Source organism: Schistocerca serialis, chromosome 10 (assembly GCF_023864345.2).
Source record: "Schistocerca serialis cubense isolate TAMUIC-IGC-003099 chromosome 10, iqSchSeri2.2, whole genome shotgun sequence".
NCBI classification, from domain to species: Eukaryota; Metazoa; Arthropoda; class Insecta; order Orthoptera; family Acrididae; genus Schistocerca; species Schistocerca serialis.
Genome location: NC_064647.1, coordinates 137,512,051 through 137,528,185, shown reverse-complemented (window position 1 = coordinate 137,528,185; position 16,135 = coordinate 137,512,051). Strand labels below are relative to the sequence as shown.

At 47.9% G+C, this 16,135-nt stretch overlaps 1 protein-coding gene across 1 annotated transcript in view; it reads left to right on the top strand.

Annotated features, from left to right (window-relative positions):
- LOC126424614 (nascent polypeptide-associated complex subunit alpha, muscle-specific form-like) overlaps positions 1-16,135 on the top strand; it is a 163,328-nt gene that overhangs the window by 34,913 nt on the left and 112,280 nt on the right. Inside the window, exons 3-4 of the mRNA XM_050087352.1 lie at positions 302-481; positions 13,657-13,833. Coding sequence (XP_049943309.1) covers positions 302-481; positions 13,657-13,833 — 357 coding nt within the window. The remainder of the gene's footprint in view (positions 1-301; positions 482-13,656; positions 13,834-16,135) is intronic.

Genomic DNA, 16,135 nt, shown 5'->3' with positions numbered 1-16,135 from the left:
GAGCTACATTTGCAGATAGTCGCCAGATGGATGGCTGATAGTGATGGGGGAGGGTATGAACAGGGAGAGGGGACACGAGGAGATGGATAAGGGGAGAGAGGGGCAGAAGGGGACGGAGAGAGATGGGGCAGAAGGGGATGGACAGAGATAGAGCGTTGTCCTGCTCGTACAATCATCGTCTCCAAGTTAGACATCGACACAGAGGAGACGCATGGAGAGCGGCGGGACGAAGAGTCGGACACACTGAGGGAGCAGAAGCAGGAAGTTGTTTGATATCCCCGTTTCCCCTTTGGCACAGCAGCTGGCTGCGGTGAAGAAAGAAGACCCGGATGGCGCAAAGGCGCTCCCCAAGAAGGAAGGTGTTTCTTCAGACGACGGCGGCGCCGACGCCGAGGACGAATACGCCGACTTCGGCGATGACGACGACGACGTGGACGACGGCGCCACCGGCAGCTCCTCCAGCGCCGGCCGCGTCAAGCAGGTGCGTGGTTGCGATGTGCGTGTGCGTGTGCGTGTGCGTGTGCGTGTGCGTGTGCGTGTGCGTGTGCGTGTGCGTGTGCGCGTGCGCGTGCGTGTGCGTGTGCGTGTGCGCGTGCGCGTGCGCGTGCGCGTGCGCGTGCGCGTGCGCGTGTGCGTGTGCGTGCGCGAGCGCGTGTGCGCGTGCGGAATACTGCGCCAGCCCATGTCACCTTTACTTGCTTTGCTAACTGTCAGAAATGCCACATTACATTAACAATACAAAAAGATCTGTTCAAACTGTACGATATTTGCGATTGTTTAACGGACGGTCAAAAATCTTCCATTCGAGGGCTGCAGGGTATGTGCAGTGTAGCGCGAATCTGGTGCGGGTATACAACCACCGACAGCTAGGCAAATGATTAGCGTGGCAATCGCATCCTTCCGAAGGCTTGTAAGTTTCTTGCAGCTCCCAGATCGCCTGCTCACCATCTTGTTGCCCATCCACCTCTGGACCGCCTTTTTTCCCGCCGTCCCCGGGCTACGTTGCCGTTTGGGATCCGTGTGCAACGTGTACTAGAGTCCCTCGGTGTGGAGTCTGTACAACCCCAAATCAAAGGTTTTAACCGCCTGCCACCCTGGTTACTGAAGAGGCCCGGAGTGATTTTCGATTTATTGCAGTACAAGAGAGATTGCACTCCTGCCACCGTTTTTAATGCAGCATTTTCTGCCATTTTATCTGAGCACCACGACTATGTAGCTGTTTTTACGGATGGGTCGAAACAAGGGGATTCTGTTGGTTGCTCAGTTGTTTTTCCATATCGTGTCCTCAAGGTCCGACTGCCTCAGACTTTTACTGTCTTTGATGCAGAATTGTTTGCGATCTTGCGGGCACTGGAGCTCATGAGACATTCTTCCTGTCCTAAATTTCTTGTCTGTTCCGATTCACTAAGTGCCCTTCACTCATTGCAACGTTTGTATCCGGCAGACAAAATTGTCCAGACCATCCAGGATGCCCTCCTCCGACTACAGCGACTGGGGAAGGTTGTAGCTTTCTGCTGGGTTCCGGGGCATGTCGGCATTGCTGGGAATGAAAGGGCAGATCTCGCAGCCAAGGAGGCGTGTCTCGTCCCACAAGTATCTCAGTGTGCTATCCCCTTGCACGCACTCACCTCGCTGTTGAGCTCACGGGTCATGCGTCGGTGGGAGGATGAGTGGCTGGAAGTGACTGACAATAAGCTCCGTATAGTCAAGCCCACAACGCGTGTGTGGTGTACTTCCTTTCAGCCCCATCGACGGGACGAGGTTCTCCTCACTCGGCTTCGAATAGGCCACAGCCCTATGACGCACGGCTTCCTGCTCCGGCGAGAGGACCCTCCAATGTGTGGTGCTTGCGGCGTCCAGGTCACTGTGCGCCACGTTTTATTGGATTGCGTTTTATTTTCTGACCAGCGGGTCGCGGCTTACTTGCCAGCGGACCTGCCATCTCTTTTAGGCAACACTCGGACGAATGTGGCTAAAGTTTTAAAGTTCTGTTTTTACAAAGATTTTACGGAGAGGATTTTAATTTGCTCACTGTGTGACAAGCTCGCCCATATTTTATGTAAGTGGCCAGCCAATAACAATTTCCTGTGATATTCTTGTTGCTATGTTTCCCCTTTCCTTAGGTTTTACTTTCTTATGTAGCATTTTCCTCCTTTTCCTGCTTTCTTTGAGTGTGTGCTTTAGTTTTCTTAGGTCTGTCCACATTCGTTCCTTTTAATGTGTGTCAGGGCTCTGATGACCTCGATGTTGAGCGCCCATAAGCCCCAACACACCACCACCACCACTTCCGACTTTACAGAATGGGGAAAGGTGAACTATGGGGACGTTTTTAGTAAATGCCCACCGACCGAGGTGGCGCGCTGGACTCGCATTCGGGAGAACGACTATTGATACCTGCGTCCGGCCATCCAAATTTACGTTTTCCGTGATTTCCCTAACTAACTACAGGCAAATCCTGGGATGGCTCCTTCGAAAGGGCTCGGCCGGTTTCCTTCCCTAATCAGAGCTTGCGCTCCGTCTCTAATGAGCCCGCTGTCGACAGGACGTTGAACACTGATCTGCTCCTCCTCGCCAAATGTGTCCAAACACGACCAACGTGCTACTTTTCTTTTCTTGGCTGCCGAAGGATAAACAGCGGTAGACACCCATCGAAGAATGAATAATATGTATGAAGCAGCATATCTGTCGAAAACCACCGTTGAGTCAATGGGTGCTGCTGCCTCATGATAACGCATTTCCCCATAACGCAAATGTTGTTACCAAGTGGGAGACACTCGCGCACACTCCGTATAGTCCTGATCTCTCCGCATTGTATTATCACGCCTTCGGCCCCTTAGTTAACCTTTTAAGCGTGGACGACTTCTGTCGGACGAGGATGTGCCCCAGATAGTTACCAAATCCTTCACGCATCAGGACGGAGTCTTGAACCTCGTGCGTCAGTGGAATGATTGCCTCAATTCTCATGGCGATTTTCCATGATTGTTACAGGGAATCTGGACTGTACGGCCTTAGAAAGTAATGTTTTTGACCGTCTCTTACACGTTTAGTTTACTCCATGTATCTGTATACGTATCTATATATCTGCATAGCAGGGCAAATATCGAGGGCATTCTGTCTGTATCTTATTTGGAAACTAAGTACTTGCTGTCGACGGTAGTAATAGCCACTTTAGTCTTTGCTCACAGACTTGTGTTCATAAGCTATAGTCATGGTGATACATTAAAGTGTGCCCCATCTTTCTGCCATAGAACCAGCATCCAGCATTATGCTACTACCAGTAATGATGTAACTTCCCTGATCCTCCCGAAACCATCCGGAGATGAAAACCGGTTCATGGAATAAAGCATTATTATTCAAAAAAGTGACTGGTTGCAGTTGTGTATAACGTACTTACATTCAATATAGTCACGGTACTAAAATAGCCGCAATGGATAAGCATAAGATTCTGTAATCTGTTCCGTAAGAAATGGAATCTGTATTTGAAGAAAGTTAGCTGTAGTTACGATTCAATAATGAAATTATTACGGCGAAAGTGGCAGTTTTTGAATAATTTTTGCATGACATACACTGTTTAATGACATTCTGTAAGAAGAAATTTGAAAAAAAGTACAAAGACTGGATCTGCATCTGTACGTTAGCCGCTGCGCTACCTTCACTTGGCCGTAACGTGTCTCACTTTGCAGGTATAGGAGTAAACATAAGAGTTCATGATCGATTTTGTCGGAAACTAGAGGCTGCCACTGTCTAGGTACTTGGGACAGGTCCCTCTACAACATACGTACGACTTATATATGTGGCGTCTGCTCTTTCGAACATGTCCGAAAGAACACACACCATTTTGATCCAGCAGCCACTGTGAATTCAGGCACGAATGAATAATTACAAAGATTGGCTGCGAGTGACCATTGATTTGATTTAAATCAATGGCGGAGATTGAAAATTTGTGCTGGACTGGGATTCGAAACCGGGTCTCGTGCTTACTGGGAAGACGCACCCTGACCACTGCGCCATCCGGACACAGTGGCCACCGCAATTGCACGCACAACCGGGGCACGCCTCCCGTCACACTCAAATCCTAAACTTGTCCACACACTACTAATGCAGTGCTGTTTGCCCACTGTCCTCATTACTTGCGGCACTTCGAACCTGGCATGCTTCTGCACTGAACAAATCATTATTACATATATATAAGTGGTGCGTACTCTTTCGGACTTGACCGAAAGAACAGACACCACATAGATACAGGATGTTCGAAACGAAGAGACGAATACTCTGAGCCATCTGGAAATGGTTCAAGGCAATGCCTTGCTTCTGAGCAATGCCTCTGCGACGAGCATGGCGTCGTCGCTGGCGGCGCAGCGTTCCTGTGTATCGCAGTTTGAAGGCGATTGATATTGACTTGGCTGGCCAGTTTAATAAGCAGCAATTGATTGGAGGTCCAAATGTTTATCGTGGACTCCATCTGAACTTTACCTGTGATGTACAAGCAGTCTTTGGAGGTAGTACCTGGCTGACACTGGCTGTAGTATGGGGCAATCATGCAGATTATGGTGGCCTTGAAGCATTTCCAGATGCAAACACTTTGGCTTGGAAGACATGGAGTATAGCTGAGACTACAGGACCCTTGGCTAAACAGCCTTATGGTACACTGGTGGTGGTAGTACTCATCGAAGTAAAAATGAGTCCAGTACACAAGGGTCCGTAAATGCATACTTTCTGCCATAAACACGTGTTAGCAGGTGGTGGTCAACGTGGCGTCCACTCGTGACTATGCGCCCCTCTGCCCTCCAGCGTACGGTACGACGCATCCCTTGAAGTGTACATGGTTGTTGTTGTTGTTGTTCTACCTGCCGGCACGCATTGAAGTGTCCGCACTTGGTTGATGGCAGTGGCGTACACAAAATCCTTAAAGTGTCCTCACAATAAAAGGTGTAGAGGGTTGACGTCTGGGGAACGAGTATGCCAAGATGTGCCGCCCCCCCCCCCTCCCCCCACTGCTCACGGCCAATGCAGCGATCCTGAAATGTCTGCGTCAACGTTCGCGCACATGGTGACGAAAGTGTGCTGGTGCGCCATCATGCATGAACCACATATGTATTCGTTGCTGGAATGGCACATTTTCCACCAAGGTAGGCAATAAAATAATGGAAAAGCCCAAGTAATGCGCTCCACTTAAACTTTGTGGTAGCAGGTATGTACCAGTTAATCTGTCACCAAGTAAGCCTCTCCATACGTTGAATGAAAACCGCTATTGATGCTCGCTTTCCTCAACTGCTTAGAGATTTCCATCTGTCCATACATACTGCTTATGGACAATCACAACACCGTCTCTTGTGGACCCTGCCTCATCGGTAGACAAAATATTAGGTGTGAACAGTGCATCTGCGGCACACTTCTGCAACGGCCATCGACAGAATCGTCGCCTGCGGCCTTAGGGACTGGACGCGCTGTAGATAATACGGGTACAGCAATTGTTCGTGAAGTACACCCCGAGGTAGGGTACAGACACACACTTTTCGGTGCTGCTAATCATCGTACACTGGTACTAGGAGTTTCTTCCACCGAACGTAGCACACGCTCCTGAATGGCGGGCGTGCGGACTGTTAGGGGCATTCTCTGTCCGTAGTGCAAGGCTACCTGTGTCCCTCAGACGCTGGAAAAGTCTGCCAAACAGCTTATCACAGGGCACTCTGCGCTGTAGGTATCTTTCAGCGTTGAGGGCACGGGTTCGCAGGCTATGTCCATTACCACAGCGGCATATCGTATCCGCCAACTCTCTTGTCGAGTAAACCGAGCGAGGTGGCGCAGTGGTTAGACAATGGACTCGCATTCATCTTGATCTACATCTACATTTATACTCCGCAAGCCACCCAACGGTGTGTGGCGGAGGGCACTTTACGTGCCACTGTCATTACCTCCCTTTCCTGTTCCAGTCGCGTATGGTTCGCGGGAAGAACGACTGTCTGAAAGCCTCCGTGCGCGCTCTAATCTCTCTAATTTTACATTCGTGATTTCCTCGGGAGGTATAAGTAGGGGGAAGCAATATATTCGATACCTCATCCAGAAACGCACCCTCTCGAAACCTGGCGAGCAAGCTACACCGCGATGCAGAGCGCCTCTCTTGCAGAGTCTGCCACTTGAGTTTATTAAACATCTCCGTAACGCTATCACGGTTACTAAATAACCCTGTCACGAAACGCGCCGCTCTTCTTTGGATCTTCTCTATCTCCTCCGTCAACCCGATCTGGTACGGATCCCACACTGATGAGCAATACTCAAGTATAGGTCGAACAAGTGTTTTGTAAGCCACCTCCTGTGTTGATGGACTACATTTTCTAAGCACTCTCCCAATGAATCTCAACCTGGTACCCGCCTTACCAACAATTAATTTTATATGATATTCCACTTCAAATCGTTCCGCACGCATACGCCCAGATATTTTACAGAAGTAACTGCTACCAGTGTTTGTTCCGCTATCATATAATCATACAATAAACGATCCTTCTTTCTATGTACTCCAAATACATTACATTTGTCTGTGTTAAGGGTCAGTTGCCACTCCCTGCACCAAGTGCTTATCCGCTGCAGATCTTCCGGCATTTCGCTACAATTTTCTAATGCTGCAACTTCTCTGTATACTACAGCATCATCCGCGAAAAGCCGCATGGAACTTCCGACACTATCTACTAGGTCATTTATATATATTGTGAAAAGCAATGGTCCCATAACACTACCCTGTGGCACGCCAGAGGTTACTTTAACGTCTGTAGACGTCTCTCGATTGATAACAACATGCTGTGTTCTGTTTGCTAAAAACTCTTCAATCCAGCCACACAGCTGGTCTGATATTCCGTAGGCTCTTACTTTGTTTATCAGGCGACAGTGCGGAACTGTATCGAACGCCTTCCGGAAGTCAAGAAAAATAGCATCTACCTGGGAGCCTGTATCTAATATTTTCTGGGTCTCATGAACAAATAAAGCGAGTTGGGTCTCACACGATCGCTGTTTCCGGAATCCATGTTGATTCCTACATAGTAGATTCTGGGATTCCAAAAACGACATGATACTCCAGCAAAAAACATGTTCTAAAATTCTACAACAGATCGACGTCAGAGATATAAGTCTATAGTTTTGCGCATCTGCTCGACGACCCTTCTTGAAGACTGGGACTACCTGTGCTCTTTTCCAATCATTTGGAACCTTCCGTTCCTCTAGAGACTTGCGGTACACGGCTGTTCGAAGGGGGGCAAGTTCTTTCGCGTACTCTGTGTGGAATCGAACTGGTATCCCGTCAGGTCCAGTGGACTGTCCTCCGTTGAGTGATTCCAGTTGCTTTTCTATTCCTTGGACACTTATTTCGATGTCAGCCATTTTTTCGTTTGTGCGAGGATTTAGAGAAGGAACTGCAGTGCGGTCTTCCTCTGTGAAACAGCTTTGGAAAAAGGTGTTTAGTATTTCAGCTTTACGCGTGTCATCCTCTGTTTCAGTGCCATCATCATCCCGGAGTGTCTGGATATGCTGTTTCGAGCCACTTACTGATTTAACGTAAGACCAGAACTTCCTAGGATTTTCTGTCAAGTCGGTACATAGAATTTTACTTTCGAATTCACTGAACGCTTCACGCATAGCCCTCCGTACGCTAACTTTTACATCGTTTAGCTTCTGTTTGTCTGAGAGGTTTTGGCTGCGTTTAAACTTGCAGTGAAGCTCTCTTTGCTTTCGCAGTAGTTTCCTAACTTTGTTGTTGTACCACGGTGGGTTTTTCCCGTCCCTCACAGTTTTACTCGGCACTTACCTGTCTAAAACGCATTTTACGATTGCCTTGAACTTTTTCCATAAACACTCAACATTCTCAGTGTCGGAACAGAAATTTTCGTTTTGATCTGTTAGGTAGTCTGAAATCTGCCTTCTATTACTCTTGCTAAACAGATAAACCTTCCTCCCTTTTTTTATATTCCTACTAACTTCCATATTCAGGGATGCTGCAACGGCCTTATGATCACTGATTCCCTGTTCTGTACATACAGAGTCGAAAAGTTCGGGTCTGTTTGTTATCAGTAGGTCCAAGATGTTATCTCCACGAGTCGGTTCTCTGTTTAATTGCTCGAGGTAATTTTTGGATAGTGCACTCAGTATAATGTCACTCGATGCTCTGTCCCTACCCCCGTCCTAAACATCTGAGTGTCCCAGTCTATATCCGGTAAATTGAAATCTCCACCTAAGACTATAACATGCTGAGAAAATTTATGTGAAATGTATTCCAAATTTTCTCTCAGTTGTTCTGCCACTAATGCTGCTGAGTCGGGATGTCGGTAAAATGAGCCAATTATTAACCTAGCTCGGTTGTTGAGTGTAATCTCCACCCATAATAATTCACAGGAACTATCCACTTCTATTTCACTACAGGATAAACTACTACTAACAGCGACGAACACTCCACCACCGGTTGCATGCAATCTATCCTTTCTAATCACCGTCTGTACCTTTGTAAAAATTTCGGCAGAATTTATCTCTGGCTTCAACCAGCTTTCTGTACCTATAACGATTTCGGCTTCGGTGCTTTCTATCAGCGCTTGAAGTTCCGGTACTTTACCAACGCAGCTTCGACAGTTTACAATTACAATACCGATTGCTGCTTGGTCCCCGCATGTCCTGACTTTGCCCTGCACCCGTTGAGGCTGTTGCCCTTTCTGTACTTGCCCAAGGCCATCTAACCTAAAAAACCGCCCAGCCCACGCCACACAACCCCTGCTACCCGTGTAGCCGCTTGTTTGCGTGTAGTGGACTCCTGACCTATCCAGCGGAACCCGAAACCCCACCACCCTATGGCGCAAGTCGAGGAATCTGCAGCCCACACGGTCGCAGAACCGTCTCAGCCTCTGATTCAGACCCTCCACTCGGCTCTGTACCAAAGGGAGGACGACGGTTGAATCCCGCGTCCGGCCGTCCTGATTTAGGTTTTCCGTGATTTCCCTAAATCGCTCCAGGCAAATGCCGGGATGGTTCCTTTGAAAGGGCACGGCCGACTTCCTTCCCTAATCCGATGAGACCGATGACCTCGCTGTCTGGTCTCCTTCCCCAAACAACCCAACTCTTGTCGAGTAACTGGCTTCCATTTCTAACAAGTGGTGGGAGAGAGAAAACGTAAATGTATTGCAGCATTTGTACGTACAGACAGCGCAATAACAGCAGACACATGCACTATGTGATCAAAAGTATCCCGACATGACCAGAGCCATGGGTTTTTCATATTAGGTGCACTGTGCGGCCACCTGCAGCCAGGTACTCAATGTCAGTGACCTCAGTCGTCATTAGACATCGTGAGAGAGAGCAGAATAGGGCCCTCCGCGGAACTCACGGACTTCGAATGTGGCAGCTCATTGGGTGTCACTTGTGTCATACGTCTGTACGCGACATTTCCACACTCCTAAACATCCCTAGCTCCACTGTTTCCGAGGTGATCGTGAAATGGAAACTTGGAGGGACACGTACAGCAGAAAAACCTTCACGCCGACCTCGTCCGTTGACTAACAGAGACCGCCGACAGTTGAAGAGGGTCCTAATGTGTAATAGGCAGACATCTATCCAGACCATCACACAGGAATTCCAAACTGCATCAGGATCCACTGCAATTACTATAAGATGTAGGGAGGACGTGAGAAAACAGTAAAATTCGGAGGCGGTGGTGTTATGGTGTGGTGGTGGTTTTCGTGGATGGGGCTTACACCCCCTTGTTGTTTTACGTGGCATTATCATAGCACAGGCCTACATTGATGTTTTAAGCACCTTCTTGCTTCCCACTGTTAGAGAGCAATTCGGGGGTGGCTTGCACCTTTCAACACGATCGAGCACCTGTTCATAATGGACGGCCAGTGGCCGTGTGGTTACACGATAGTAACATCCCTGTAATGGAGTGACCTGCACAGAGTTCTGAATCCTATAGAACACCTTCCCGATGTTTGGGAACGCCGACTTCGTGCCAGGCCTCAGCCTCAGTGCAGCTTTCCATGAAGAATGGGCTGCCATTCCCCAAGAAACCTTCCAGCACCTGATTGAGCGTGTACTTGCGACAATGGAAGCTGACATCAAAGCTAAGGATGGGCCTATCCGATACTGAATTCTAGCATTACCGATGGGGGGCGCAAGGAACTTGTAATCATTTTCAGCCAGGTGTCCGGATACTTCTGATCTCATAGTGTAAGTGAATCCGCGTTTGGAAGAAGGTAACACACCCGGTGTTCACAGTAAGGCACGCAAACACAACGAAAATTAACGCAGCCTACAATACGACTCGAACCAGACAAGTGACTGCAGACCACCTAATGGTAGGTAATGTGAGTAAGGCATCATTGTACTCTGCCGACGCATTAGACGGAGCGCCAAATGCAACGACTGTACCAGTAGACGCAGCCAAGCGTCGCACAGGCCTTGCTATAAACACGTGTTTATATCAGAAAGTATGCGTTCCCGGTGGTAGGTTCCTGTGGGACCTTGCAGGCCACGGCGCCACTGCGAGCGCAAGGTCAGTGTTGTGGTGTTATCGGCAGCCTGTGCGTGGGACGGTAATTCCCCATTCCGGCTGCCGGCACTCTCCAACCGGTGGTGCAGGATGATGCAGTGTCTTGCAACCGGTTACGATGTGCTTGGCGCTCGATGCGGCGGTTCTCACTTTTGGTTGTCTAGCATGGTCGACCGGATCCCCACATCAGGCGACTGTCACATCGGAATGCTCCATAAATTTGGATTATGCACGATTCTACCAGATGGCCAAATGTAGGCCGACAGCGAGGGCCCTTCCAAACCCTGTCAGGTGCTGATAGCGCGGCATCTGGACGTGCTTCACAGTGGCCACTCAACCTCTGATCTGTTCATGCCCTGTAACAACACTGCCGTGTGTAGAAATATGAAACCGGACTTTGACTGCAATAATTACACGTCCGTCCTTTGAAACTGAAAATCAGTTTGCAAATTTGTGGTAAGGTCTTACGGGACCAAACTGCTGAGGTCATCGGTCCCTAGGCTTAAACACTAGTTAATCTAACTAAAAATAAGTTAGGGTAAGAACAACACAGACACCCATACCCGAGGGAGGACTCGAACCTCCGACGGGGGGAGTCTGAGACCGCGCGGCAGCCCCCTCGCGGCATGTTTATTGCACTAGTTTTACTTGTTTCTATGAGTACTGTGAGTTACTGTCAGTAACGTTTGACAACGTTAACTGGAATACTCTCTTTCAAATTCTGAAGGTGGAAGAGGTAAAATACAGGGAGCGAAAGGCTATTTACAATTTGTACAGAAACCAGATGGCAGTTATAAGAGTCGAGGGGCATGAAAGGGAAGCAGTGGTTGGGAAAGGAGTGAGACAGGGTTGTAGCCTCTCCCCGATGTTATTCAATCTGTATATTGAGCAAGCAGTAAAGGAAACAAAAGAAAAATTCGGAGTAGGTATTAAAATCCATGGAGAAGAAATAAAAACTTTGAGGTTTGCCGATGACATTGTAATTCTGTCAGAGACAGCAAAGGACTTGGAAGAGCAGTTGAACGGAATGGACAGTGTCTTGAAAGGAGGATATAAGATGAACATCAAACAAAAGCAAAACGAGGATAATGGAATGTAGTCAAATTAAATCGGGTGATGCTGAGGGGATTAAATTAGGAAATGAGACACTTAAAGTAGTAAAGGAGTTTTGCTATTTAGGGAGTAAAATAACTGATGATGGTCGAAGTAGAGAGGATATAAAATGTAGACTGGCAATGGCAAGGAAATCGTTTCTGAAGAAGAGAAATTTGTTAACATCGAGTATAGATTTAAGTGTCAGGAAGTCGTTTCTGAAAGTATTTGTATGGAGTGTAGCCATGTATGGAAGTGAAACATGGGCGATAACCAGTTTGGACAAGAAGAGAATAGAAGCTTTCGAAATGTGGTGCTACAGAAGAATGCTGAAGATAAGGTGGGTAGATCACGTAACTAATGAGGAGGTATTGAATAGGATTGGGGAGAAGAGAAGGTTGTGGCACAACTTGACTAGAAGAAGGGATCGGTTGGTAGGACATATTTTGAGGCATCAAGGGATCACAAATTTAGCATTGGAGGGCAGCGTGGAGGGTAAAAATCGTAGAGGGAGACCAAGAGATCAATACACTAAGCAGATTCAGAAGGATGTAGGTTGCAGTAGGTACTGGGAGATGAAGAAGCTTGCACAGGATAGAGTAGCATGGAGAGCTGCATCAAACCAGCCTCAGGACTGAAGACCACAACAACAACATGATTACTACCACTTCTCGAAGAATTCGACACGCTTTTGTGAACACCGTGCATAGGGCGAGTTTGGCGGATGGACACGACGCTCGAACTTCCTTTCTTAATAGCCAAGACTCATCAAAATCGGTGATGAACAGGTCCGATGCTCCCACTGTGAGAATCATTGGCCAACTCTTGTGAGGCTACTCCCCTGTCTAATAAACTTCGTGCGATTAAGGTGACACCAGGCCCGTGACGTTCTTCCTTTCCCCCGAAAGGACTCGACCGCACTGTGTGGTCTCCGCATTGGCCGTAGCAGGCTGACCCATGGTTTTGTTTTGCGTGATGAGCCACTCCCACTTTGTGGTTGTGGAGCCTTCCAGTCAGTAGCCCACATTTTGGTTGAATGCCCCCCTTCTTTTGCCTCTGCCTGCTAAGTACAGACTCCGCCGCATTTTACCTTCGATGTTGGCTGACGATTCCCGGATGGTCGCCGGCCGAAGTGGCCGTGCGGTTAAAGGCGCTGCAGTCTGGAACCGCAAGACCGCTACGGTCGCAGGTTCGAATCCTGCCTCGGGCATGGATGTTTGTGATGTCCTTAGGTTAGTTAGGTTTAACTAGTTCTAAGTTCTAGGGGACTAATGACCTCAGCAGTTGAGTCCCATAGTGCTCAGAGCCATTTTGAACCCGGATGGTCGACCTGGTTCTCGGTTTCCTCCGGGAAAGTGGTTTTTATTCTCAGTTTTAAGGTTTTTAATCTCTGTCTGGTGTTGGGGCAGGGCGGTGAGTGTTGGGAGCCGTGTTTGGAGATCCCCGACTCCCCTCCTTGGCAGACATCCTCTTTTCTTCCCCTTTTACTCTGTTTTTATCATTTTTTAGGATTGGTTAGTCTCCTTTTCCCATACGCACTTCTACATTTTAGCGGTTGCACCTTTTAAGTCGCAGGTGGTCTTGCCTCTTCTGCTTCAGAGGTGGGATATTTCCTGCCTCTAGCATAGTGTTGGGTTTGCTCTCTTGCTGACTTACCTCATTTTGTTTTTACCATTGGCAATATGAATGCCCTTTTACATTTTTTAGCCTTTTCCCTTTTATCGTTCTGACTTTTGTGATATGTCACACTATCGGAACGGACCACATTTGAAACAAGGGACTGATGACCTTGCTGTTTGGTCCCTTCAACCGCAACCAACCAACCAACCAACCATCCCACTGTGAGCTGTCCGCGCACCGAAGGCAACCACATCTTGTTACTGCTCTCCGCTTACACGGACGTGCCTGTCTCTTGACGTCACTCAGCCAGCCCAGTGCTGTACTACTGTACTGTCGTTTTGTGTACGTCCATTGTTGTGCGGCCTGCTGCAGTGTAGTAGTTCCGGCGTGACGAGCGATGTGGCGTGTTGTGTTGTGGTGCGCAGGTGAAGAAGAAGCGCCGCCTGCTGAAGAAGGCGAGCTCGACGGCGGCGTCGCGGCGCAAGCAGGCGCCGGCCGACAGCGGCAGCGACTCGGAGCAGCGCGCGCGCCGCATCCGGCTGTTCGGCTTCTGGTCCGGGCCCAAGCGCCACCGCGTCGCCTCGCTCAACGCCCTCGCCAAGGTACGTGCAGCCACCAACCACCACTGCTGACTGCCACCACCACCACCACGGCTGCCACTGTGACGGTGTGCGCTGGACACCTGCACTTCGGGCGTCCATTCCAGTCACCCTGCCTGTTCCATAGCTCTCTACCTTAAGCCGTCTCGCACACCGACCGTGCTGCCGAACGCTCAGAAACGATGGGGCTACTGTAGGCGGTATGTGTGCCCCATGTGGTATAAGCCAGGGGTCTCCAAATGTTTTAGTCCGCGGGCCACATTGACTCCTGCACGAAGTCATAAGGGCCAAGATCTACCTAGTGGGATTAAAGCACCCTAGCACTCCATGATCACCGTAATGTAAGGCGAAAGGAAAGATGAAATCGCAAAAATCTAAAGTTGTGGGAGTAGCTAGCACTGAAACGAACTACGATTTTTATTTAATTACATAATTTTGATTAGTGGACGTACCCGACCGAAATCCTGACGTATATTATTCTGGCGAATTTCACCGAAAAAAAAGTATGTCACTGCACATTCTTCACGAAAGCGTCCTGCAAAGTTAACGAAATCTCAAAATTATTGTTAGCAACACTATTACTGCAAGACGTAACAAAGGTAGAGTATGTCAACGCATTGTTATTTCAAGCGGCGCAACAATAAGTGTAGTTATGTAGTCTTGTAGCGAACAGCAGAGCCAATGTCGCGGTGTATTGGTCGCGATAGGCCTCGAAAGTCAGTTGTTGGCAGTACAGGTACCACCTCAAATGTTTGGCGGGCCGGATACCGGGGGTGTCCGGCCAGCTAACGGGGGCCGGTTTGCCGGACCTCGCGGGCCGTAGTTTGGAGACCCCTGGTATAAGCGATCGCAACTCGCTCCAGCGGCAGTTGTTGACTGTATCTCGCTCGTAAATCACCATGTTCGTTTACGAAATGGCCAGAAAACTCCCGCATTAGCTCTACTACAACGTACTTTTTCCCTTGTCAGTATTCTGGTCAGCTTGTTCTCTCCATAGTACCGGGTGATCAAAAAGTCAGTATAAATTTGAAAGCTTCATAAACCACGAAGTAATGTAGATAGAGAGGTAAAAATTTACACACATGCTTGGAATGACATGGGGTTTTATTAGAAAGTATTCCTAGACGCGTGAAAGATCTCTTGCGCACGTCGTTTGGTGATGATCGTGTGCTCAGCCGCCCCTTTAATCATGCTTGGCCTCCCAGGTCCCCAGACCTCAGTCCGTGCGATTATTGGCTTTGGGGTTACCTGAAGTCGCAAGTGTATCGTGATCGACCGACATCTCTAGGGATGCCGAAAGACAGCATCCGACGCCAATGCCTGACCATAACTCCGGACATGCTTTACAGTGCTGTTCACAACATTATTCCTCGACTACAGCTATTGTTGAGGGATGATGGTGGACATATTGAGCATTTCCTGTAAAGAACATCATCTTTGCTTTGTGTTACTTTATTATGCTAATTATTGCTATTCTGATCAGATGAAGCGCCATCTGTCGGACATTTTTCGAACTTTTGTATTTTTTTTGGTTCGAATAAAACCCCATGTCATTCCAAGCATGTGCGTCAGTTTGTACCTCTCTATCTACATTATTCCGTGATTTATTCAGTTTTCAAATTTATTCTGACTTTTTGATCACCCAGTATACGTAAGTAAAAACTGCAATACCTGTGAAAATATTAAAGGGCAAAAAGGAAAGTACTGGGTCTAGCGAGTGAGGACATCATCTGAAGAAACTTCCATTACAAATAGTGCGATACAAATTTACGATAATTCTCCACATATCAAACATTTTTTCATCATTCTCACCTTTTAGTAAAATCGTAAGGTCACTCTTAATTGATCACTGTTCCTACTGAGTAGCAGAATCCCTACACTTCAATTACAAAACTTGAAAAAAGGGCAAAATATCTTTCTGTAAGTAGTACAAGGTCTTCTGCAGATTAAGTTAATAAGACAAACTCACATCCCCAAAAATAGCGCACTTGTATTTACCTAACATCGAAGATTATGGTATACACATGAAACGTGGTTGGTAGGAACTCGGAGAACGCACAGGATAAGGTTACGATTGTGGATGGGGCCGTAAACAGTAACTGAGAGTTGCACAATCACACACACAACTTTATTTTCCAAAGAACCACTTATTTACACATTCCTTTAAAGGATCACAATTAGACAATACGGCTGAAGGCCCAGTTAAAGAAAACTTTAGATGCTTTCTGGGCTGAAGGCCCCAAAACCACATCAAAACAAGAATGGATGAAGGCCTGGCTTAGAAACCAAAAGCAATTAAAAATAG